This window comes from Sphaerodactylus townsendi, linkage group LG08 (assembly GCF_021028975.2).
Source record: "Sphaerodactylus townsendi isolate TG3544 linkage group LG08, MPM_Stown_v2.3, whole genome shotgun sequence".
NCBI classification, from domain to species: domain Eukaryota; kingdom Metazoa; phylum Chordata; class Lepidosauria; order Squamata; family Sphaerodactylidae; genus Sphaerodactylus; species Sphaerodactylus townsendi.
Window position 1 is genome coordinate 32,713,405 of NC_059432.1, and position 25,809 is coordinate 32,739,213.

Genomic DNA, 25,809 nt, shown 5'->3' on the forward strand with positions numbered 1-25,809 from the left:
AAATCCAGAACACCAAACATCTGGAGACTTCATGAGCCACCCACTTGCAGGAAGAAACGGACTTGGCATTATTGGACTGTAATTAGAGGGACATGAAATGAAACTTAAACAGGACCTTGAATTGTTATATGAAATGTTAATACTTGATGAGTGTTGTAAGTTAGGAAAAGTAAACAGCTTTGTTAAAAATTTAGCTGTTGCAAAACTCCTTCCAAGTTCCGCCCCACTGAACCCATAAGCTGGGGTTACACATGCTCAAAAGGTAAACAAAAATGAAATGGAAGTGAGGGCAGTGTCATTCATGACATCACAAAAGACACGATACCTCCCACACACACACACACACCTGAAAATTGCTTTTTGTGAAAACCAGTGCAGAAAGGATTAAACTGATTTAGAGGTGAACAGGAAAACAGAAAACAGCATTGCAAATGGAGGTTTGTGGAACTACTTTGTGGAATTCAATAGCAAGCCTTGAAGACCAACCACATGGAAAATATGGGTTAAGCAAAACATGCAGAAAAGGCCTGAAATGTGGTTTATAACACAGGTCTTTACTGAATATCAAAGAAAAAGCACTGTGTATCATATATACTTACCTAAATTGTAGCAGATAGTTTTATTAAACCATAAAGCTATGCAACTAATAATTGCCTAGGGCAAAAATAATTCTGAAAATACATATCCTAGAACTTTCTGAAAACTCAAAAAAATTACAGAGTATTCTTCATGGAAGTGATGAAGCAAATTATTTCAGCTTTAAAGTGCCTTAACTGAAATAATGTTTCTTCAGTTAATCTCATGAACCAATTTTTAAAATGATATCCTTCTCACCTCAAGTGCAAATGAACTCAGGTCTCCTATTGACTTTTGTCCTGTGAATTTTGTAAACTTCTGTAGATAGTAAGCTGCAGTGACCTAGCTATCTGGTCAAAGGGCTGCATGGAGCAAAGAGAGATAGGGCTGGTTAAAATTTAACCTACGGAACTGTAAACCAACCTGAGGCTGGTGAACCTTTGGAGTTTGATATGATGATTAGAGAATAACCAGAGTGACACGTCGAAAACTTGGCATAATCAAGGAGAAGCTTTCGAGGTGGTGATCTCTGAAATTGCTCAGGTACAGTCTATTCCATTCTGTTTCCCTTATGGACAATGTCTTAAATGTAGACCGCAGTATTTGGGTGTTTCTTACTGTTTGTTACGAGTATTCAACAGCAAAGCATAAATGGCAGACATTTCTGAACAAGAAAAGGCTTTTTGAATTTCTGACTTTGGAGTCTGCAGGAACAAGGATTCTTTATCTGCACCCTAAACAGCTACTCCAGGGCTGACAATAAACAGAGAGCTGTGAAGTTGGCATCTGAGATAATCTTTTTTACTGTTTACCAGATGGACAACTTTTTTACTGTTTACCAGATGGACAACTGCTGAGGCAGACATGGTGGTGACAAGGCTCAGAATGTTACCTTCTTGCTGCTTCGCAAGTTTGTGCCAGCTCCCATGTTGTGCTGCTTCTGGCTTGTCATAGGAAGCGTTGTGTATCAATTATAGGTGCTGGTTCCAATTTCGTAAAGGCAGCAGTGAAAGAAGCACGGCTTACTTTCATTTATTATAAAATGAGAGGGACAGAAAAGAATGAGTTCTCTCTATTCCTCCCTCCCAATTTTCTCTGGAATTTTTAAAGAATAAGGTTGTTGTGGCTTATCATTAGTGTCCCCTGCACAATTGCTCTCTCAGTAAAAGGTGAGTACTGTTGTATTTCTGAGCAGGCAAGCAGGCATTTGCAAGCAAGCAACTCTTTTTGTTGTATGTAACACATGTTGTTTTGGGCTGTTTACAAGCAGGGAATGCAGCATGAGATCTAGCAAGGAAGTTGTTTCGGATCAGATTAATGTTTTCTTGGCTTACATCTGGGCCTCTTCTCCCAAGCTGGAAAACATGAACTGAATTCCAAATTATTTCTTTAAAAAACCCACACACATTAAATTAATGTGTAGTTCGTGACAACTAGGTAGCAGCAGACCCTGACCTTGGAAAATGCAGTGACAGGTGCTGTTGAAAGAATGATATAGGGCAAAGTGTTGCAGTGGCCCATAACAAACCATAAGCCCAGTGTGTCCATTCAACCAATTCATGGTGGAATTATGATTTTGCTCTTCCAAGGTCACTTTTTGGGGATGATGCATAACAGACATTAAAGGCAAGGACTGAGAATGGAAGATATTTGTGCTATTTATACAGCATCATTATAAGAATCATTTGCACACCACATAAAGCTTTGTAATAACAACTGAGTGGAAGCATATTTATTTTGTCAGTTCAGAGATTTTTCCAAGTTATCCAACGTAAAAAAAATGCTGTGTGAATACACTGACAAAAACAATCTGGACAACAAATATGTGGTGTCTACATCTGATCATCTATTTTGTTTTTACTATGCTGTCTCTCTATCATGGGGGCAGCTCTCATTAAAACTATAGGTGGGTAACCAAAGGCTGATGTTCCTAATCAACCTGATCTCATGTAGGGGAAAAATGAGTCCTGTGCTTTTGGTTATGTTTTGAATTTTATATATGCTGTTTACTTAGAGACCTGTCTCAAGTAGCATGTTATAATTTAAAAATATTATTCTTAAGGGAGCCTGTTCTCCCCCAACCCCAACAAACAGGTTTTAGATATTTATGTGCCTAAGGGATCTTATCCTGCCATGCTTACTTGGCTGGATTCTATGCCTATCTTCCCAATCCACTGTGTAAAGGTTTTTTCCAACCTAAGGGGCCTGCCTCTAACTTAAGCTGCACCTCCTTTGGAGAAGAGCCATTTAAGTTACAGGAACATGAATTGGGGAGGAGGAAAATTGTTTCGAGGACAGTTGGATCCCCCCTGCTGTCTACATGGAAGAAAATGGATGTGAAGAGAATCTATTACATATCCCTCCAATCTGTTCCTACAGAGAACAAAAGAAAATATATATCAAATTCCCACTCAAACTCATATTATCTTCACAACAGGTAGGATGAGCCGCATGATACTGATTAATCAACATCACTCGGCTTCATGCCTGAACAACAATCTGAACCTAGGATTCCCAGCTGAAGTTCAGCACTGCAGCCACTGTATTAATTTGGTCCTTGAGAGCTCCTGAGTTTGAGACCTACTTCTGGCCTCATCTGGGTAAAATCTTGGAGGCCAAGAAACTTCTATTCAGGGCAAAAGAGTATTTGTAGAAATGAAAATGTAAAGATGAAGACATGCGTTTATAGAAATGAAAACATAAGTGAAAACATATAGTGAAAACAAATCCCAAAGATTTGTTTTATCCCACTTTATCCCCTTTACAGAAAAAAAATCAGAAATCATGCTTTGGGGTTCATGTATTACATATGTAGTGAGAGAAGAAAGTATTTATTGACATTGACCAGGTTGATATCAAAGGGGCTTACGTACATAAATTTTAGTTTTAAAACTACAAAAATACACTATAAATTTAAATTTAGGTTAGAAACCTTACCAATAAAATATACTCAATTCAATTCATGGTCAATTATCTAAGCATAGTCCTGGTTATACATTCAGACCAATATTAATGCCCACTTTTGCTAATTAAAAACATGTGCAGTGTTCACCTAGAGCAGGGGCTAGGTCTAGCTAATTAAAAACATGTGTAGTGTTCACCTAGAGCAGTTCACCCTGCGCTGGCAGGGGCTGATGGGAATTGTAGTCCATAACATCTGGAGTGCCAAAGGTCCGCCACCACGGACCTAGAGGGCAATCTCAAGCAGGTCTACTCAAAGTCACATTCAGACCTAATAATTGGTGCTCACTCTCAGGAAACTGTTCCTAGGATTGCACTGCTGAAGATCTTCTTGTAGCTCTTCTTGTTTAGCCTGTTCCCAGAGTTCTTGTACTCTACCATTTCAGTGCAGTTTTGCTAAAAGTGTCTCTTGCAGCTCAGTATTGGCCTATTGATCTGTAGACGACAAACACCATTTTTCTTATCTTATTCATGGAAACAGTAACTAGGCTTCCTGAGAGAGCACCGCTAACAAGCACTCTCCAGAAGCAAAAGCACAGCTGGAGGGAAAAGCAGTACATTGGAAACCTGTTTTTCCAACAAATTAAGAAGTTCCACCATCTCTTTCTTTACAATGTGCATTGATCTTGAACAGCAAAAGACAAATTGTCTGCAGATACAGAGGTGGGGGCAGAATCCTGCTAGGCAAATCACTGCAAAACCTCATGAGTCAACCTCAAGTAGAGTCAAAAAGGTGTTGAGAACCCATTCTTATGATAGGAATAAAGGTATGGGGAGGTTAGAATTAGTGAATGAAGGTGACTCAAAAGGGATAGAGTACGTGCTTTGCAGAAAATTCAAACCTTTGCACCTTCAGTTTAGACAAAACTAATCAAAGGTAAAGCAGTCAAAAGCTATAAGGATGCTTTATAAATTCATATGTTAAGTGCTGTATTGGTCCAAATGGAAAGGCTCAGGATCTCCATCATTATACTACTTGAGTCTTGCAAGCTATAATCTAATAATGCAACATGCAACAATACAATAGCAAGACAAAACTGTTAAATGCAGTGTTAACTACATATAACTGTAAGTGCATGAAGTGCCATTAAGTTGCAGTTGACATGGCAACCTCATAGGGTTTTCAAGGCAAGAGACTAACAGAGGTGTTTTTGCCATTGCTGTCCTCTGCACAACAACCCTAACATTCCTTTGGGGTTCTCGCACCCAAATGCTAACCAGGGCTGACCTTGCTTAGCTTCTCAGATCTGATGAGCCGGGGTCATCCAAATCAGGGATATATAATTATATGACCCTCCAAAATAAAACACCTAACTAAATAATTAACAGTGCCTTCCTATGTCCTGACAAGCCTATTTTCCAAGTTAGGGCAATATCTTTTGTAAAATGAGAAAATACCTGGCATCGCCTGTTGCATTTAGATTAGAGAGACAGAAGTCGAGCTTTACTCATTACTAGGTAATCCTGACTCAGTCACATTCTTTAATTCTAACCTCCCTGTCACAAATAAGGTTTTAGGAAGGATACTATAGAATGACCCCAAGTTTTTTGCAGGAGGAATAGAATAAAACTGTACTGTACAAAATAAACCTTTTCCTTTTGATCAGGCTTTTTGTTTTGTATGTTAAACCTCCCCATGCTGCCGTAGGGAGCAGGCCAATGTAGCTATGGCGACGCAGCCAGCCAATGAGCTGGCCTGTGGGATGGGACTGCCTGGCAGGTCTCTGAAATTAGTTCAGAAAAAGGTGTGCCTCAGCTATTTGAAGTTTGGAAAACTGTTCTTTAGATGAGGAGACGGGGGGGCACCTTCTAAAAATGTGATCTGTATCAAAGTAATTTATCTGTATTGAGAGCTAAATATATTGCGGTGGTCAGAATATTAATGCTGTGAAACAGGGGATTTTCCTCTTGAGCCCTTAAGGACAACACATCGATTACATTTTCCATTTTGACATGCCGTACTGTTGACTGTTTGGGGGAAGGTTTGTAACTCCCTTCTAATTTCTATGACCCTTGTTTTAGGAAAATAAATATTTTGCTACCTGCAAAACACATACACACACTCCAACTTATTTCACTGAGTTGCTGGAAAGATAAAATGGAGGATGGAGGAAATATGTGCACCATTCTGAGCTCCATGAAGAAATGGTGGGATAAAAATATGATAGATATTTGGAAAGTCATTTTGAAATGTATTTGCATTGTCTGAAGTTCGTTGCTGGTTTAAAACTTGTATATATTTGTTTCCAGAAGATGGAATGGGTGTTTTAAAAAAGGCCCCATTATTACACTGAGGATTTAAGGTTGTTTTTTACTTGTTCCATGACATGATCATATCTGCATCAAAATTATATTAAAAGGCAGTAGACTAAAAAGTCTTTGATGAAAAAAAATTAACATGAAGGAACCCATTTTGAAGCAGATTTTGGTTAGGAATGAAAAGATGGTCTAATTTTAACTGGCAAATATAATTACTTTATTTTTAGTAACTCAGCTGTAATACTGCCAGCAAATAAGATTTTTAAAGCAATTTGATGGCGGATAATGTCATCACATGACAGCTTAGCTCCACAAATTTATCAGCAAGAAAACTATGTAATGATAGTATAAACTTGGCTTGGCTAATGTAATCTAAACAGATTCATAAAATCTTAACAATCCAGAAACCTATTACCACCAGAAACAACCTTAAAATAGCCCTAATGAGAACACCTGCACAGAATGATATTGTTAGATAAGTCAATAGTTGCTATTTTTGGCAGAACTTTTCTGTAAAAAAACTAAAACACAAGTTTGATGGTTATTATTATTGTATTCCATTGTTTAAATAAAATATATAGAAAGGAGTAAGACACTGCCAGTAGTAATTACTGTAAATGATATTAACCAGACAACAGTCACTAGTTATGCAGCAGATAACCTTTGAGAATTTCCTGTGCTCCGGCAACCATTTTAACTATTTGTTGTATTATTTAATAGTTAGCGTTTATGTACTTGAAGAACTGTCTCCTTCTATAGGTCCCTGTGCACCAACTACAGAAGTCAGGCAGCCAACTGTTGACTATTCTGCCACTTAGGATGGCCCGCTGCCTGTAATAGTCCCTCTAAATGTTCCATAGTGCTGAATGGAACTTCAAAAACACTGCACAGAACTGAGGCTGCCTGGAAGAACTCCCCCTATTGGGCAGCCCCTCATCTGCATGGCTCTAGTATGGTGGCTGCAAGGCCATGCACCCATACACTCTATATGGAATATTACCCATCTGACATTGACTAGAGTTGAAGTTTTTTCCATTATGGCTCCAGCTCTTTGGAATGGGCTCACTGAAGAGGTGAGGGGACCTTCTCCTTGGAGATCTTCAGGACGCCTGCCTGTTTTCCAGGGCTTTTGAGAGTGTTTGAATGGCAGACATGTTTTAACTAGGCAAGGTGCAGGGCGGGGGGAGATCTGGAGTTTGCTATGTTATTTTCGGTTTCAGCTGGGGATATTTCAACCATTATTGTAAGCCACCTTGCACCATGAGGAAAGGCGGGATATGAGTGTTTAAATAAATAACTAAATAAAATTAGGTAGCAGTGAAGAATGATCAAAACATTTCAAATACATTATCTCGGAAATTGGTAAGGTAGATTAGTAGTATCAACCCCATATTAAAGAACCCCATGTTAAAGATACAGCATAGGTAACAATGTTCATGTTCCACTGAAAGAACTAGTCCACTGGTGGAGAATGGAATGATTTTTGTCAATTCCCATTTCATTGTAAATCTTCACCTTGAACCTAGCAAAATTCCAGGGAGCCTTGAAATCTGGGGCCACATTTCAGAGAGAGGGTAAGAAAGCTCCAATTCAAGTGGTACTTTTGATCCAGACCATTAACACTAAGCGCTGAACTATATGTGTGAAACATGGAGAGAACTGTATATGCTGAGTTTATTGCATACCGGAGTTAAGGCCTATGTGTTAAGCATGGAGCTTGCTGCTGTGATCCCATTCCCCCGTACCCATTTGCATTTTACAGGTTTAGGAAAAAGGAGGTCTGAATTCTAATACCTTTTGATGGATTATACAGTGACTTTGCAGCTCACTTTCAAGCCATTGTGCCAAGCATCTGAACAAACAGATATTAAACAGACAAGTTTCATCTGTGAATCGATCTAAATTGTGCTCCTAGATGGTCATTTCATTTTACATGTCGGTTCTTCCCTAGTGTATCAGAATGCAAAGCCTTCCACCAGCAATCTAAATAATAAATGACAATTCATTTTCATGTGATAGTAAAACACCATGATGGTATAATTTATAAGATGGTGGAACATTACAGCGAGCAATAGATTCCTGCATATTTTTATTTGTATCCATATTTGTATACCGGTACTTTGTTTCCTCCCTCTGTTCCTATTGCATCTGTTAAGATTTCTCCTGAAGGATACAGTGGGTGCAGAACTTTTTGCCTAATCCATTGTCACAATATAATATTCATCAATTTTGTTTCACATTGTTCCCACTGCATTGTTTTTAATTGTGTAATCTGCCTTGAGTCAGTGGGAAAGGTGAACTATAAATGAAGTAAATACAATAAGACACCAAGGAATACCAGAATCGCCATATAGAGGAAGACAATGGCAAACCACCTCTGTTAGCCTCTTGCCAGGAAAACCCAGGGATACCATAAATTGGCTATGATTTGACCACACTTGCCACACACACACACTCACACTGTTTAAGTTACTTTTCAACAAAACATTTCTCAGTGAATGATTCTAGTAAAATTAGGCTCTTCATACAGAAATTCTTTCTAACTGCATTACAAAAATCACCCCCTTGTACTTAGGATGAATACAGATTCCAAACGGTTCTTAACAATGTACTTTTTAAAGTACTCAAAAATTGCTAAAGTCAAATATTACTAAAGCTAAATAAAAAGTTGATAACATCAAATTCACAAAGCAGATAGCAGATGCAATGTGGTAAAGCTATACCAGAATTGCATTACATTTTATGGAAAGTTTAGAAGGCGCATAACTAAGCATTCTACAACTCCAGCATATGAAAGAAAGACATGAGAAACAGAGGCAGAAAAACAGCATCTTTGAGAGCTGCTCCATACTTTTCCTAGAGCCCTGTTTCAGCCATGGTTCAATAATAAGTCAGTGTGTCTGTAAAAATGATAGTACCTTTTTCCTAGTAGAGAGATCAGTAGAGAGAATGACCAATCATACCTAAGTCTCAGAATTGAGTCTTTTACCCACTGAATTCTCTCTTCTGCGCTCACTGCATAAGTTCTATGCTATGTGGGACTGTCTCTTTCACTGTTTTTGTTCTGTCAAAAAGTATGGCTATAGAAGATGAACCCAATCTTTTTCATTGTTTCACTGTGTATTTAAGGCTGGAACAAGGATTCTAAATGGTACTTGTAATTGTGACTATAAATGCATGGGTTTATATTCACAATAACAATTAGTGAATTAATTCATATTAATTGATCGAGAATATGTTTTTGAGGCCTTTTAATGCATCTGTCGCCAGAACTCCTGCTTTGTGAAGAAGAGTGATGCAAATAACACTGACTGTACAGCTAATGACCTCAGGGGTAATACTGAAATGGTTGGGAAATTTGCTGACACATTGGATACAAAGTTCATTCCCTTAACCTGAAGACAGGCAATCTTTTAAAAACCTACAATGAATCCTGAATATCAGTATCAAAATCACTGATCCCAAAGCTCAAAGCTCTAAAAAAAAATTTCTTTTGGATGACAGCAGTCCATTCAATGGTAGGTTTTAACTTGAGGGTTCACATAGCTTTATTGTAGTCCTAAGGTTCTCTCTTGATTCTTTTTGTTTTGTTAAGGGGTTGGGGTCTTTTTAGCTTGTTCGTTTTTAATTGCTTTGAACGATTAATATAAAATATCTTCACAGACATTATGAAGCTTTCTTTTTTTTAATTTACTTAATTTATCTTAAATTTGATTTCAGTGAGCACCTCTAATTAACGTGATTTTTTTGATGATAATCAGTCACAATGGAATCAAATCAAAAATCCGGGAATGGATTGGCCGGCACCCAGAAAGAAGCTGTCCTCCGCACATTAATTCAGCGCACAGGATATAATTTGACTCAGGTAGGAATTCCCCATCAAATTCTTGATTACTATTTCCTCATTGATTTGAAGGGAAATTAAATCGTTTACAGTGTCATTCTAAACGGAGTTACACCTTTCTAAGCCAACTGACTTCATCTGTTAAGATGGCGCCATTATCAAGACTTTGCTCAATGATTAGGGCAACAAGTTCTGACCTCAATCAATAATATTTTTCAGTATCTATTACAAAGATAGCATTATATGTGATAGATATCTACCTGTGCTGCCCCATGTGATTTTTTTGATACAAAATACACAATGAATCTATATGGCTGATTTTGTTCATTCAATTATCTCTAGAGTAAGCAAGGTTGTCCGGGGGCTTGCAGTCTCACAACCTGGTTGAGACTGTTGTATAAACTGATATCTCCCTATGGAGGCTCTGCATGCAACTACTGTAAATCAGACAATTGCAGCTGATCAAAAAAGGTTGCCATGATCACATAAATTGTTGTAGCTACCTGTCCTACCATACTTCAAAATGTGATGATTTCTCAGTCTCGGTTGGGTCGTACAGTGATGACTGTATGAGTGCTCCTGCACATCCTGCTAAGAAGTTTCCTTGGGCTGTTATGCCCAACCTCCAAACTTTATAGATACATTTTTTATTTTCACTGCGACATAATGAAGTAAGCCCAGGCATCAGAATATTTGGAACCTACACAGATTTTAAGATGCAGAATCCTTAATATTTTAAAATTCGCAGACATTACCTGTATGAATACAATGAGAAAGTCAAGGTGTGTGGATTATAGGCAATGATCATAATGTCACAGAGTCAATTTCGCACAGGAATTGTAGCAGTCAGTATAAAGGAACCCTTTTTCTTGTCCACATGTTTGCCATGCAGGCAGAGATTGAAGCCCACAGAAACAATCCGGGTTGCTTTTGCGCCCTTGCATGGACATGCTTCTCTTTTCAAAAAAATTTTTCCTGCAGCACATGTGTAGCTACACAGGCATGTAGAAATGAACCCCCACAGCCATGCCTACTGCCCCACACTACAATCGGCTGCAAAGAGAAAAAGGTGCCTCCCTGCAACTGCAGGGCAATGGCAGGCAGCTTTTCCCTAAAGTGGACAGTGCGATTGAAGGGAGGGAAATAAATCACCTCCTGCCTGGCTGTTTGTGCAGCAACGACTCCAACCTGGGATTTTTCAAAAGGATTGCTGGTTTAGAAATTTTCAAAAATCCTGGGTTGAGGAAAATAAAATTGGGCAGGTTAGTTCTGGGGGCAGAACTTGTGTGAAGTCCCCTCCCCAAAATGGGTGACATAGCGTCCTACACCCACTATATTTGCCCTGTGCAGAATTGACATATGCTAATTCTCACACTCTCCCTATCACCTGGATGATTAACAGTTACTGATCTTCTCACTTTCACCAAGATATCTATCCTCTGTACACATGCTTTGCCATTCAGTCAGAAAGAAAGATGCAAAAGTTCACAGTAGAAAGGATGTGCAGTTATTATTGGAGCAGACGAATTACATTTGGTATTCTATCAAAAATAGTGATCTGCCATCATTAAAGGTTTTTAAAAGGGGGTCTTTTAGCTCCTTTCTCATCATTTATAGATGTTGTAATACATTTTCTGTCATAAATTATATTTTATGATGAAAATAGAAAAAGGCTCTTTCAGGTGTCATGAGATGATGTCTGGATAGGTCTGAATACAAAATATATCCAAGTGGTCAGTTGGGGTAGCAATATTTTTAGAGAAACTAACCAAACAATATATGTGCCAGAAGGGCATGTAGGCTACCAGAGTGTCTTGGAGGTCTTAAGGCGTGTCAAATGCCAGTAGCAGCAAAAGTTCTGTAGACAGAAGAATTTCAGTCCATGGAGTATACTTTCCCTGATTTCCTCTTCCCACTGTAGCCCAAAATGCCCCCTGAAACACTGCTCTGGGGAGGGGGGGCAGGAGGCGCTCAAGAATAGCTTCAGGAAAGGTAAAAGTCTGCCGTGTGGGGAGAGGTTGGCAACAATCACTCCTCCTTGAGCCCTCAGAACTTTTAGGTGGGATTCAAGCCATCACCACATGAAGAAAAATCAACTGATGTAAACTAAATACACTTGCAATTTTGAGGTTGCATGCATTTCAAAGTATCTTTTGTTCTTTTAAACTCAGGAAAATGGCCAGAGAAAGTATGGAGGGCCACCACCGGCCTGGGATGGACCACCACCAGAAAGAGGCTCTGAGATTTTCATTGGAAAATTACCACGAGACCTCTTTGAAGATGAACTTATACCATTATGCGAAAAAGTAATAATCCTATATTTCCTAGCTTTTCTTCTCTTATGTATAGAATGCCTTTTTTAAATGTGTTTATTTGGTTATGGGGATGAATAAGTGTTTTGCCTGGGGTGATAACTGAGGGCTTGGACAGCTCAGTAGCTCAGTAGCTCAACAACAACAAACCTGCTGTTCTAATCATATAAAAATTGGTGTCCATTGTCCATTGTCCTAATCACCAACAGAGACCCACCCTCAGATCTGCTGCCAGCTTTGCACATACAGGAAGGGTGTGCACATGTGTGTCAGCCGCCTAAGTTAAGCAGTTGTATTTCCAGCTGCATCGGCACTGTGGTCAATAAAAGAACTTTCCAAATTAGCATACTGTGTTGGGAAATCCAACATGCAACATGCAGAATGTCTAATCAAGTAGACTTGCACACACACAGTACTTATGGATGATTTCACAAGCAATACTAAAAGAATATTTTATATAATTATGGTTTACATGTGGTGCTTTTTCACATGGTTATGAAATAGTTCAAATACTTATTAAGATACAGATACCCCCCCCACACACACACACACACAGTTAAGGGCCAAACTGGTTAAGATACAGATACTCCTCCACAGTTAAGGGGCCAACTGATTAAGATACAGATACTCCTCCGCAGTTAAGAGCCAACCATCTACATATATATAAAAAGCTAACCGTGAGTTTGTTACTCACGCCCTAATGCAGGAACTGCTGGACCAAATCCTCTCAAATTTGCCCATGACGTCCATTCCCCTGGTGGGCATGTTTCAGTGGCTTCACCGGGCTCTGAGGTCACTCCTGAGCCCAGTAAAACGCACATTCCCCAAACCCCCAGCAGACCAATGAGGGCCTGCCGGGCCAGGGGCGTGGCTTGCCACGCCACGCAAAAACTTTTCTCCAGTTTTAGGTATATTTTGCAGATGTTTTGATAATCTGCATGGGACGAGGAAGATCCTGGTCTATTCTGGTTTCATGCTGCCATTGTTCAGTCTTTGAAATGTCACCAGATTGTTGCTGGGGTTTTTGCTTCAACAGACTAACCTAGGTTTATATAACCTAGGCATCCTTAAAATCAATTTTTAAAAAATCGTAGGAGGTGTCAGGAGACCACCACGGCTGTTTGTGAAAAGTGAAATTATAGAGAAGGCAAACTGGTATGGGATATACATGCCTCAATCCTAAGGAAAAAACTTTCCAGGGTTTAAACCCCATTGAATAAAAGGGAACTTATATCTAAGCAGACCTGCTCAGGATTGCTGTCATAGTCGCTATAAGAAGTCTTCAATTGCAGCAAACATTCCCAAAAACAAACCAGAAAGCAGAACTGATGACTGTGACAGGAATTTATGAAGTGAAACAACGAGGTGTATGTACACATTACATTCATAAATAGCTTGGTGTTGATGTAAAGTCTGCACAACTGTCTTCTACTATCAGAGCTTTTGATGAAGTGAAGCTTTGGCCAGGTTTGGAATGGGGTTCTCAAATAACTATGAAACATATAGCTGGGAGTTGCAACTCATGTTCAGGCTTCTAGAGGCATCCTCACAGACACAGGCATGTATGAAACCCTCCAGATTTACCTCCACTCTTACCTGTTCCTAGTAGTGATTGTGTGAGGACAGATTGTCTCCTGACCTGTAGTGGCCAATACTCAGTCATATGTACCATAACCTGAGCAAAGTTTGAAGACTTCCTCCAGTCTAAGAAGCCTTCCTCTCAGGCACTCTTCCAATGCCAATAAAAATCTGTTGTTCGAGGAAACATATTTAGCCTACCATATATACTCACCTATAAGTCGACCCAAATATGTCGAGGCACCTAATTTTACCACAAAAAAGTGGGAAAACTTATTGACTTGAGTATAAGACTTGGGTGGGAAATGCAGCAGCTACTGGCAAATTTCAAAAATAAAAATAGATACCAATAAAAATGTTTTTGAATATTTATTTCAAAGAAAAACAGCATGGTGTCAACAATAACTTTAAAAGTTCTGAAGTGGAATTTATTTATTTATTTTATTTATTTATTATCATATTTATCATATTTATATACCGCCCCATCCCCTGAAGTATCTCTTCAGAGTTTCATAGGGAAGATGCTCAACAAGATCCCCCTTTGAAAAAGTCCCTACAGGTTCTCCTTCAACATGGATAGCTTATCATTACACAGTGAAGATGCCTGCATGGTGATGGCAGCCTCTGCCCCAAAGCAAGTCTTTTTTGCAGGTCTGCAAGCTCAGCCATTCACTTGCGTATAAGTCGAGGGGGGCTTTTTTCAGCACAAAAAAATGTCCTGAAAAAGTAGACTTATACGCAAATTTATAAGGTAAGTAGGATATATGCTATTTTAAATGCAGTAGCAACACAACTTTTTTCCCATTAAGTCACAACCATCTTAAGGCAACTCTGTAGGGTTTTCAAGGCAATAGGTTTTTAGAGGTGGTTTGCCATTGCCTGCCTCTGCATAATGTACTGCATAATGTACTGTACTCTGCACAAGAACATAAGAAAAACCATTCTGGATCAGACTAAGATCCATCAAGTCCAGCAGTCTGTTCACACCACTAAAGACCAACCAGGTGCATTTAGGAAGCCCATAAAGAGAACACTGCAGCAGCATTACCTTGCCTTTATTCCACAGCACTTAATATAATAGGTATGCTCCACTGATACTGGAGAGAATAAATATGCATCATGAGTAGTAGCCATGGTGTTCCTTGGTGATCTCCTATCCAAATACAAACCAGGACCAATCCTGCTAAGCTTCCACATAATATCAGGTCACATCTGAAGGCTGGATAGAATCCAGTTGTAGCCAATTTTTGAGCTAAGACAAGACCAGCCGGACATTACATTTCTGAGAGATTGACTCAGTAAGTGTAGAATAGGGTTTGCACTCATAGTGTATAATTTGTAAGATGTACCTGTGTTATGTGTGTCAGGAGTTTATATGATTTTTACTGAATTGTTCCAATATTCTATATATACCCTTTTTAAACCTGCTTTAGTGTCTTCAATATTTTAATGTTGAAATGTTTTGAAGTGTCGATGTTCACTGCCTAGTGCAGCCTATTTGGGAGGAAAGGCAGCATAGGAATGTTTTAAATAAAATAAACATAAAATAAGTTTAACAAAGCATAATCATATGGGCCTCCAACTGTCTTCTCTCAAGTCTATTCAACTTTTCTGTGGAATACAAGAAAATAGTTCTGAGCAGCCACCTAGCAGACTTCCTCAGAGCAGTCCAGCCTGCCCCCTTCCCCCAGCATGTAGTTTATTCATTCCCGCTGCTGTTCATGTGTCAAAGTTCACAGTTCCATAAGAGCTCATGTGTGTAGAGAGACCAGATAGGCTTTGATTCTGCAGCAGATAGGCTTTGATTCTGCAGATAGGCTTTGATTCTGCAGCAGATAGGCTTTGATTCTGCAGCAGAATGACTGTACAAATGAAACTTATGCATGTGCACCCCTGTGCTAAAATAACGTTTGAATTCCAACACAGGATGCGTTTCTACAAGTAAGCACAACTCTGTGTGGGATTCTTGTGTGGATGAAGAACATTCTGTGTAGCCGAACTCCACAAGCCTTGCTCAGACAGGCCTTGCAGAAATCAATGCCTAGCCCATCAGAGGATTTAATCCCACCTTAAAATCCCATACATGCAAAGGGGAGCAGTTATCACTAATCTCCCGTCTTGAAGCAGGCCCTCAATTCCAGTGGTGGGGTCCAAATAATTTGACAATCGGTTCCGGTGGTGGGGTTCAAATAATTTGACAACTGGTTGTTTACAAGCACCATTTTAACAACCGGTTCTGCCAAAGTGGTGCAAACCTGCTGAATCCCACCACTGCCCAATCCCCCCCCCCAAGCTATTCCAACCACACCCCTAACCCACAGGACAAGCATTTGGGGGGGATTTGGGGCAGCTGTGAGAAGGGAGCTGACTGGCAATCCCATTTCCCCAGATGGAAATCTTTCCATCCCTGACAGTTGTAGGCAGGATCCAAACCTGACTTTAAATTTTTTTTAAAAAAAAATCACACAACTATTGTAACCTTTAGAAAAGAACTAGTCAGTCCAATAAAATTTAGATAGTCAGTTCTTCCCTTAGAACTACTTCCAAGCATTGTGAATTTCCCTGATATGAGTGGCCCTATCCTGTGAGTTCTAGTACACTGCATTGAAAGTTATATTAATATTTCACCTCTATGTGCAACAGTAAAAGTATAAAGAGAACCAGAATGATGTAGTGGTTAAAGTGTTAGACAGGAATCTGTGGAAAGCAGATTTGAATTGCCACTTTGCCATGGAAAATTGCTGAGTGATCTTTGGTCAGTCACACGCTTTCAGCCTCTCCCTTGGCTAGAATTTGGGTGGGAGACCTCAAAGGAACACCAGAGGAAAGATGTTCCTCTGAACATCACTTGCCTTGAAGACTCTACAAAGTTGCCATAAGTCAGCTGTACCTTGATGGCAAAAAAGTGCATTTTTACAGAAGTTTTGAGTGCACCTAAGGCAGATGTGGGCATAGAATACATGCATAATATGGGGACTGTGTGTATTTCTGCCCCCATCTTACTCACTTTCAGACAGAACCAGAATATGGAGGCAAAGCACAAGCCTCCCACACTTCTTCTCTTTCCATTACCACTGAGTGTTTAAAGAACATTTAATATCCTATTGTACCAATGACATTATAACGCAGTCTAAGAGGGATATGAAATAGATTACAAAAAGAAACAGCCAGCAACTTCATTCAACTATCTTCCTAATGCTCAGTGTTGCTGCGGAGAAACAAAAGGTGTCTTTGAATCAGAGTCATTGAAGTTACCCACATCAAGTTAAATTGGTAGGTATTTTTTTGCTGCTTGTATGTAGGATCTTTCTGAGATAAACAGTGCCATCCTACGCAGAGTTAAACCAGTCTAAACTCACAGCCTTTGACTGACTTAAGAAAGGTGTCACTCCACTAGGATGGCACGGCTAGAAACCTCCTGTCTCTTTGTTCTCAGCACAACCAGAAATGGGACTTTTTAAAATGCAAAGAACAGATCAATGTGAGAAATCATTACTTATATTTGGATAAACGCACTTCTCAATTCCTCAGACATGCACAAAAACCCAGGCATTGTGTTATCAGTGTGTGCCATTTACTTTGCTAACTAGATCAACAGTGCAAGCGCAGCATGGCTGTTAACTTCAGCATATGCCTCCTTTATTTATTTTGACTTTGAACATGAGTCAAAAAGCATATCTTGAGTCAAGCACGCTTTGCTTTACAACCATGGGCAACGGTCAAGTTACTCTGAAGAGGAACTGACACACAAGCAGAACTGCAAGAACATCAGACGTTTGTCTGTTTGGAAGTTGTTAGAGTTGGCAAAGATGGCTAAACTTTCTTTGATTTGAGAAAAAAATTTATTAAGTTCATTTATAATTGGAAACCCTAGACAGATTTTTTTTGTAGAAAACAGGAAAAAAAGAATTGATGATTTGTGAATTTGTGGAATAGAAGAACAAAAAATAGATATAATAGAAAAAAGTGTGAAGCTTATTAGTAATAATAATTAAGAATTAATTTAAGAATTGTAACTAGAGAGCAAGTAGTAAACTTTTATGCGTGTTTATATTCAGTGCAGACAAAATCAGAAGCCCTCTTTCCCCCGTTATATGTATTTTTCTCTGTTTTTGTTTCTATGCCTCTAAAGTATTAATAATAAAACGTTCATTTCCAGAACTTCTGTCTGAGCAGGTGTTACACTGTTGTTTAAAATAGTGTTCTGTCTAAGGAAAAGGGTTATAGAAGATTGTTCTTTGCACTTTCAGATCGGTAAGATCTACGAAATGCGAATGATGATGGACTTCAATGGAAACAACAGGGGATATGCTTTTGTAACCTTTTCCAACAAACAAGAGGCCAAGAATGCTATCAGGCAACTGAACAATTATGAAATCAGGTAAAACTGGTTGGTATGAAAGGGCTAAGACCAGTGATGAAGGGAGGGGGAACTGCACCCAGGGCATGAGCTGCCCGTGCGCCCCTCTCACCCTGACATGCCCCCGCCTCTGACACGTGACTTCAATGGCAGCGACCAGGACAAGCGGCTCAGGATGTCCCCATTGCTGCTACGCGTCTGGCTAAGACTAAAATTGATTCAACAAATTATCCTGAAAATATTTTTGTGTAACTTGGCTACTCAAGGCCCATGCTGCACTCAAGCCACAAAACTGATCCTTGCAAGCTGCGTTGGGTCCCAGATCCAAACGACACATCGTTTAGCAAGGATTTATCCTAGAAATCTGTAAAACGGAACACCTTGTGCCAGATCTAACTACCAGAAGCCCCTTAACCATCAACTCATTGTCCAATCTCTGCCCACTCTCTTACAGGGCTGTTGTGTGAACCAAAATGTATGGATTTTATATATGAACAAATTAATCTTAAATCAGATTTTCTACATAACATCTTCTCTCATTAAACGATGGAAAATATTTTCATGAACAAATCTTAATCTATCCCTAACCTATTTCACACAAAAAATGGATTATTATTGACAAACTCCTTACCCATTTGAAGGCAGTTATGTTTTTCTGTCTACGCTGTTAATACTTTACCCAATCGAATTTAGTTCTGAAGCACAATCTTGATCAATAGTTCTCAAGAAAAGTAAGTTTCACCACAAAAATGGAACTGTTGTTTATATGCAGGAATGGACGGCTCCTAGGGGTTTGTGCCAGTGTAGACAACTGCCGTTTATTTGTAGGAGGAATCCCTAAAACTAAGAAGAGGGAAGAAATTTTAGCAGAAATGAAGAAAGTTACAGATGGCGTGATTGATGTGATCGTATACCCTAGTGCAGCCGACAAAACAAAAAACCGTGGATTTGCTTTTGTGGAATACAGCAGTCACCGGGCAGCAGCTATGGCAAGGAGAAAATTGCTACCAGGTAATATGCATAAGAATACTGAAGTATTGTTGGGTGTAGACAGGATTAGATGGTGGCCACCAACCTAAGCAGCCAGATGGGTGTCACGAGCAAGGGAAGCAGAGCTTAAGGTGCATTGGCCTACGTCATGAATCATGCAGACTCTTGAGCAAGTGCAAAGAAAAAGATCTCCATGCTATATGTGAGATCTTTTGCACTCTCATGCACAAACGTATGAGAATCCAGGGTTTTAAAGTACAGCAGTCACTGGGCAGTGGTCAGTAAATCTTACTCAATAGTATGTGTGGGATGAATGGGTAAGATGACAGCTTTGTGGCTGTTGTTGATCTAACCAAAAAGAAGAATTCCAGTCATATCTCCCCTTTTCTTCATTAGCAACCTGCATCTATGACAGTGGACAAATGATTTTCCTATTTCTTCCTACTCCCAACTCAGCTACTGCTGGTATAGGAAAAGCAGGATCAGAATATCTGAAATTTATTTTAATCCCCAGTATTTTTTTCAGGGTAGCCGTAAGAGTCATATCAGTTTCTGACAGGCTTCAGACTGATTAAAATGGATACAGTATATATGTCCCCCACGAAGTTCATATATACGTATTCCTGGTATCCAAATCAGAACTTGTGAATTTATGAAATTCAGGAAAAGAGATCATTTTTGTTCTTACAATTGCCTTGCTATAGAGAATAGCTATTTCCATAATAATGTCGGTTTATTATGGTAACAAGATCTCTGCAGACAGAGAGACTTTCCTCCCCCAAGTCATTTATATCTTATATCTGATTTGAATTAAAAGTTATATATTTATGTAATTCTGATTGCTTCACAGGAAGGATACAATTATGGGGACACCCTATTGCAGTAGACTGGGCAGAGCCTGAGGTTGAAGTTGATGAAGACACAATGTCATCAGTAAAAATCCTCTATGTGCGAAATCTTATGTTATCAACGACGGAAGAGACTATTGAAAAAGAATTCAACAGTGTTAAACCAGGTAAAAAAACAACAACCCCAGAAAGAATGGCAGCTTGCTCAAGTCTGTCAATTACAGATACAGGATCTAGGAAGGTAATTAACTCTCTCTCAACCTAACCTACCTCACAGGATTGTTATAAGGATAAAATGGAGGAGGGGCAGAAGTGGACTGGGATGATAAAACAGCCCTGGGAAAGCGCTTCTCACAAAAGGAACAAGGAGTCTGCCTGCCTAGACAGTCCTGCAGTTTGTGGAGCTCCACCAGACCGAGAACCAATTTTCCTTCCTTGTAAGGGGCTATGGCTGGGCAGACACCTCCTGTCCTGCCCTGTAGAGGGCAAGGGCTGGTGGTCTGCAGTGGATACCACTCATCTTGCATGGGGGAAAGGCCACCATTCACTAAGGACTATGGTGGCCCTGGTAGATGGTGACCTTCAGGCCATCAGCCCCCTCCCAGTTGCTTTAATGACTCATTTACCCCTGGGGAAGGGGAAACCATATATGCCACCCTGAGCTGAAATGCCCTGGCTGCTACTCCCACCTGCCTCCATCCCCACTACTCTGCCCCTGGCTGGCAAACAATGATCATGTTGGCCACATTCAAAATCTATTTACAAGTTAATATTGGTACAAATAAAATGCCTTGAAACTGATCAGACTGCTGTTATTTAAAAGCATCCTGTCTACATGGGAATATATGGTTCATGAGCATCTTACCCTTCTTGAGCGTCCTCTCTTTTTTCTGGTTGTTCTCATGCAAAGCCATCCTACAAATCATGCCATGTAATTAAAATCACATGCCTTGAGAGAACTTCATTTGCAAACAAAGCAAACGTTGCAGCAACACAGGCTGTTTGAAAATGTCAAGATGCCACACCTTTCAAGGTATTCTGAATGAGAAAGGATGCGCGTATGGTCTCACAGATGTAAGCAATGGCAAGAGACATGTTGAAGGTTTCAAGGTACCAAAGTGTACCTTGGAAGGCAAGGGCTTAGGAGTGTGTTTTAGTTGTTGACACACTGAGATGAAGCACAAACGTAACAAAAAAAAAATTAGGACCAGAGAGCAACCTCAAAGATTAGTTTAATTGGTCATGGCTGGAAGAACTCAACATTCTTGTTGTATGTTCGGTGATAGGGCAGTGGTACAAACTCAGTATCTCAACTTGACATTTTAACAGACTCACCATCATCTAACAGAGTGTTACATAACAGCCAACGGTTATACCCAGCCATCAAAATGGAGATTAGCAGGCATAAAACCACAAATTCTCTAGAGTCTCATTACAGGCCCTAAACAAGGATACAGAAACGGAATGGTAAGGGAAGTAATTATATTTAGCTTCAAAAGTCTCCACACTTAGCCAGGTTTTGACATATGACTTTAAAAAAAACCCATTATTTTTCTTGGTATAATTACTTACTATCACAACTTTGCGCATTTGGATTTCTTCTCTACCTATTGCCTAGGGCTCAGCTACATGTCAGAATGCATTTAAAATATAAAAACATTTAAGATGTTAACAGTACAATCCTAACCAAAATTACACCCTTCTATTCAAGCCAAGAGGTTTGAAGAGAGACGCTATTAAAACATGACGTAAAAATGTTCAGTTGTATGACTTTCTTAGCCATCCCATGCCTTGTATTGTATTGAGCCTGAAACTAGGATTGCCATATGCCTGCTGTGGGTAGGAAATTTCCCAGCACTCACCAGCAGCACTACAATGGCCAGTTGGTGAAATAATTTTTTTAAAAAACCACACATTTGGCAATTGTGTGACTCCACTTCCAGGTTTTCCCTAGAGAGGTGTGACATCTACTTCCAGGGAAAAATCAATGATTCCTAGAGAGGCATAATGTCACTTCTATATATTCCTGAAAGTGATGCCATGCTGCTGCTGACGGCTGGCCCTCTGGGTCCCTGCCTTCACACCAGTCTCCTGCTGGTGTCCCAGCCAGGCCAGGCAAAGCCTGATTCCTCCCCAATTCTGGCATGGAGAGTGTTTTCCTCTTCCCACTCTGTCTGCCCATCCCTATGAAGAATGAAACATAAAGCAATTTTTAAGAAGTCCTTCTCTCTTCTGAGCAGTATCAACTGCCTTCTCTTTTTTTTTTTAAATGGCAATATGGGATTTGTTGATTAGCAGAAAATCTGAGACAGACTTTCTCAGACTGGCCAGAGGTAAGGGGTTGTTTTTTTCTTGCCTCACATTGCTTAAAAATTGAGAACAGTCCATAATCCACTAACTGGCTATTTAGGAATTAGTGGCAGGGGCAGAGTGAGATTTTGTGGCGGAAGCTAAGGATAATTGTGACCAATCAGCTTGACGGAGCATCATGTAATTCCAGTCAGCATGCGGACATATTAATGAGAACAGTCACCCTTTGGCACCTACTTAAATGTTCAGGAAATGAAAAATGAGGTATGGTAGCATTGCAGTGCTGAGACGTGAGGTGGGATGGGTTTGCCTGAACATTAGTAGGCCCCATTTAGAACTATGAAAGCACTGAAAAGGAGGGGAGTTCACATACACACACTTCCCATTTTCTTATAATTCTACTCTTGGATCATTGTAAAGATGTTTTAAAATGTCATGCATGTGTATATATTGTGCTTTTACGGCAAATATTGGTTGGAAAATTCCTGCACAGTTGGGAGTGCAGCGTGGGGAAGGTTGGGTTTGGGAAGGGGTATAATGCCATGGAATCTACTCTCCAAATCTTCCATTTTATCTAGGGAAATTGATCTATGTCATCTGGAGACCAGCAGTAATACTGGGTGATCTCCAGGTCCCACCTGGAGGCTGGCAACCCTAGGTTGTTCTCATGGAGAGTTTCTATGGACTGGTGGATTTGTGCTGGCAAGTGAGACTTTGTTGCCTCCCCCTCCCACTGCATCCCCCAATGCCCCCCTAAAATGCTGTTTTGGTTGTCATTGGTCTCCTAGGAGCAGCACTGGGACAGTTGTGGCTGCAATTATGGGGTGGGAGAGCAAGAAAGTGGTCATTTCCACATAAACCATTTAAAATGTTTGGGAAATGTTTTTAAAAGAAACGTTTTGGCTTTGTTCTCCTGCACAGCATGGGAAAATAAAGTGTTTCAGGCTAAAATGGTTCTTTTTTTCCCACCTGCTGTAAGAGCTCTCACTTTTGTTTTGTTGTGCCTGCCATTTGTGCCACTTGTGATTCTCTGTGCTTCCCACCATTTACAGAGTTCTCCCCAGCAACGTTTCCCCTGCTGGCACTGCAGAAGGGTGACCTTTCATTGATTTAAGTACATCAACTCAGCCTTGTCTACCAATTTTGTCAAAGTGTAGCTTTCCCTTTTTTTATTTTCGAGAAGGCAGCTTCAAAGCTATGGAAACTCTGTAAATGGCAGGTGACACAGAGAACCACAAAAAGCACAAAATGGTGGGTGCAACAAAATGAAAGTGAGAGCTCTTACAAGTAAAACGTTTCCTGATCTCCGCAAGCAAGCAGGAAACATTTTGAAATCATTCCAGAGGAAAAAGTTGCTATTGTAACGTTTTAAAAATGAAACTTTTGAGGAAAATAAAACATTTTCCTGATGTTCTGAGCAAAAATCTGTGCAGACATCCTGCAGGAAACGTTTTATTTTCAGACTGCAAAACATTTTATTTGTGTTGTGCGGAACAGACCAGTCTTACTCTGCAGACATGCTACCTACCTAGCATTCCTTTTCTTTGCATGGTACCATGAAGGTAAGCAAATTTGCAAAGGGGTTCCTCACTCCTTGTTTTAGTAACAAAATATTCAGATCAAAAAGAGCACAGCGCTAAGTTAGTGAAAATACAAATAGAAGTACTGCTTGAAGTACTGCTCAGAGTGCTAGGGTTTAATATTTACCACAGAAGTATCACATTGAAGACTGCAGAAAATTTGGCAGATCAGTGCTTTACTAATATTCACTGCTGACCTATTCTCCAAATCTCTTCTACAGGATCAGTTGAACGAGTGAAGAAAATCAGAGACTATGCATTTGTGCACTTTAATAACCGAGAAGAGGCGGTGGAAGCCATGAAAGCTCTGAATGGGAAGGTAATGCTGGGTTTGTTCAGAGTTTGCTAGGATGTGTGTAAGCATGGCTAAATAGTTTTTCATTAAGATGGTCAATGTATAAATCTTAAAAAAATAAAATGTAGTGCCACCAGTGTGGACTTGGCCTGAATGGTTTTGGTTTGCTGTGATTTTCTTTCCATCATAAACTGTAATCTTCGGTGCATGCTTAGAGTTTTAATCATGAGCCATTTGATGAACTATCTGCATAACTGAAATGTATCTGTTATTTATACTTCCATACAATTTGAACCAGCAAGTACTAGCCTAAACTATTCCATTTTGACAATGTGTATTTATTTCCAGAATATATTTTGCCAAAACCATAACTGAAGTTATTTATCACTTGAAATTGATATACCTGCCTTTTAATCTTTTATTTATGCTATTACTGATATAAATAGATCACAAAATGCACTTAAAATAAAGTTTTAAAGGCCATGAAAGGGCCCCCCCATTAAATTCCTATTTTTAAAAAGTTAAGCCATAAAATCCTTCTTAATATAAAAGTCTATACTAGAATCCACACACTTTCCAACAAATTGGCTTGCTGAATAATTCCATAGGGACAGTGATACCCACAGAAAAAGCCTGTGCTTGTGACTGCCTTTCTAAATGTTAGGAAAAAACAGAGCAAGGCTTCCCTGGATTAACAAGAGTATAGGGGGTATATATGGAAGGCCACACTAGGTTTGTAAACTTCCGGTGGGGCCTGGAGATCTCTTGAGCTCAATTTTCTGGCTGCTTCAGAGGGCAGACTATGGCACTATAACCTTCTGAGGTCCCTCTCCTGGCCAAACTCTGCCATCCTCAGGTTCCTCCTCCAAATCTCCAGGAATTTCCCAACCAGGGGTTGAAAACCTTGAAAGAGACTTGGCGTGAAGCCACCAGAAACTTCTGCAAAGTGAAGGGTCTTATCTTTTGGAGCCCCAAATACTTCTAAGGGTTCTGTGGGAATGGTATGATGAGAAGGAGCCGGAGTTCTGTAGCAGGAGGAGGGAATTGGTGAAAATATGCCACCCAGGCACAGCAAGCTTGGCTGAACCTCAGATTTTGGCGTAGCAATTTTGGTAACTGAAATGTGTTTTAATGTCTTTATAAGCCTCATTCCCCCTCCCCTTTATGCTTTCCCTTAATTGTGTTCTTAGGTGGTGGATGGCTCTCCTATTGAAGTTACGTTAGCTAAGCCAGTAGACAAAGACAGCTATGTGCGATACACCAGAGGCACAGGCGGACGAGGCACAGTTTTGCCAGAATATACCTATACATTTGGGCATGTCTATGATCCTGCTACAGCCTACCTGGGAGCCCCAGTATTTTATGCACCTCAAGCCTATGCTGCTATTCCCAACCTCCATTTTCCAGCTGCCAAAGCACATCTGAGCAACAGGGGCATTATCAGGCCTCCATCGATTAGAGGTAACTCTTACTTGGGGCAACAGTATATTAGCAATCCATACAGATAAAAGTTTTCTGAACTCTCTTTATAGTTTGACAAGTAGATATATGTTGAAAATATCAGAGATATCACTACAGTGCAATTCTCTGTGCAGATTTCCCCAGAAGCCCAAGTTGACAGTTCAGTGCACACTAGATGGATGCCAATCTAGGTGCAAAATAACATGTATAAGTCAGATAAGCATGCAAGACTTCATGAGCTGCCATGCTGATGGAGGTCATTACTGGTGAAACTATGGGTTTGATTTCTGCTATGTGTTAAGAGTAGAGGCCAGAAGAGGAAGCAAGACTCACTGCTCCATAGGGCTATCTAGTCCCAGGTAAGGGAGGAGCATTCCCTGCTCCCAGCTCCCATTATTTTTTTAAAATGGCAATCAGCCCAATATTATGTTAATT

The 25,809-nt window shown here is 39.9% G+C and overlaps 1 protein-coding gene across 3 annotated transcripts in view; it reads left to right on the plus strand.

Annotated features, from left to right (window-relative positions):
* Window positions 1–1,074: 1,074 nt before the first annotated feature.
* A1CF (APOBEC1 complementation factor) overlaps window positions 1,075–25,809 on the plus strand; it is a 34,119-nt gene continuing 9,384 nt past the window's right edge. For 2 of the 3 annotated variants that reach the window (XM_048505463.1, XM_048505466.1), the window contains exons 1-8: window positions 1,075–1,119; window positions 9,517–9,661; window positions 11,812–11,946; window positions 17,781–17,911; window positions 18,663–18,901; window positions 19,731–19,895; window positions 23,840–23,937; window positions 25,104–25,374. In XM_048505463.1, the coding sequence (XP_048361420.1) occupies window positions 9,563–9,661; window positions 11,812–11,946; window positions 17,781–17,911; window positions 18,663–18,901; window positions 19,731–19,895; window positions 23,840–23,937; window positions 25,104–25,374 (1,138 nt within the window). In that variant the 5' untranslated portion in view covers window positions 1,075–1,119; window positions 9,517–9,562. The remainder of the gene's footprint in view (window positions 1,120–9,516; window positions 9,662–11,811; window positions 11,947–17,780; window positions 17,912–18,662; window positions 18,902–19,730; window positions 19,896–23,839; window positions 23,938–25,103; window positions 25,375–25,809) is intronic. The other variant, XM_048505465.1, reaches the window with a different exon arrangement.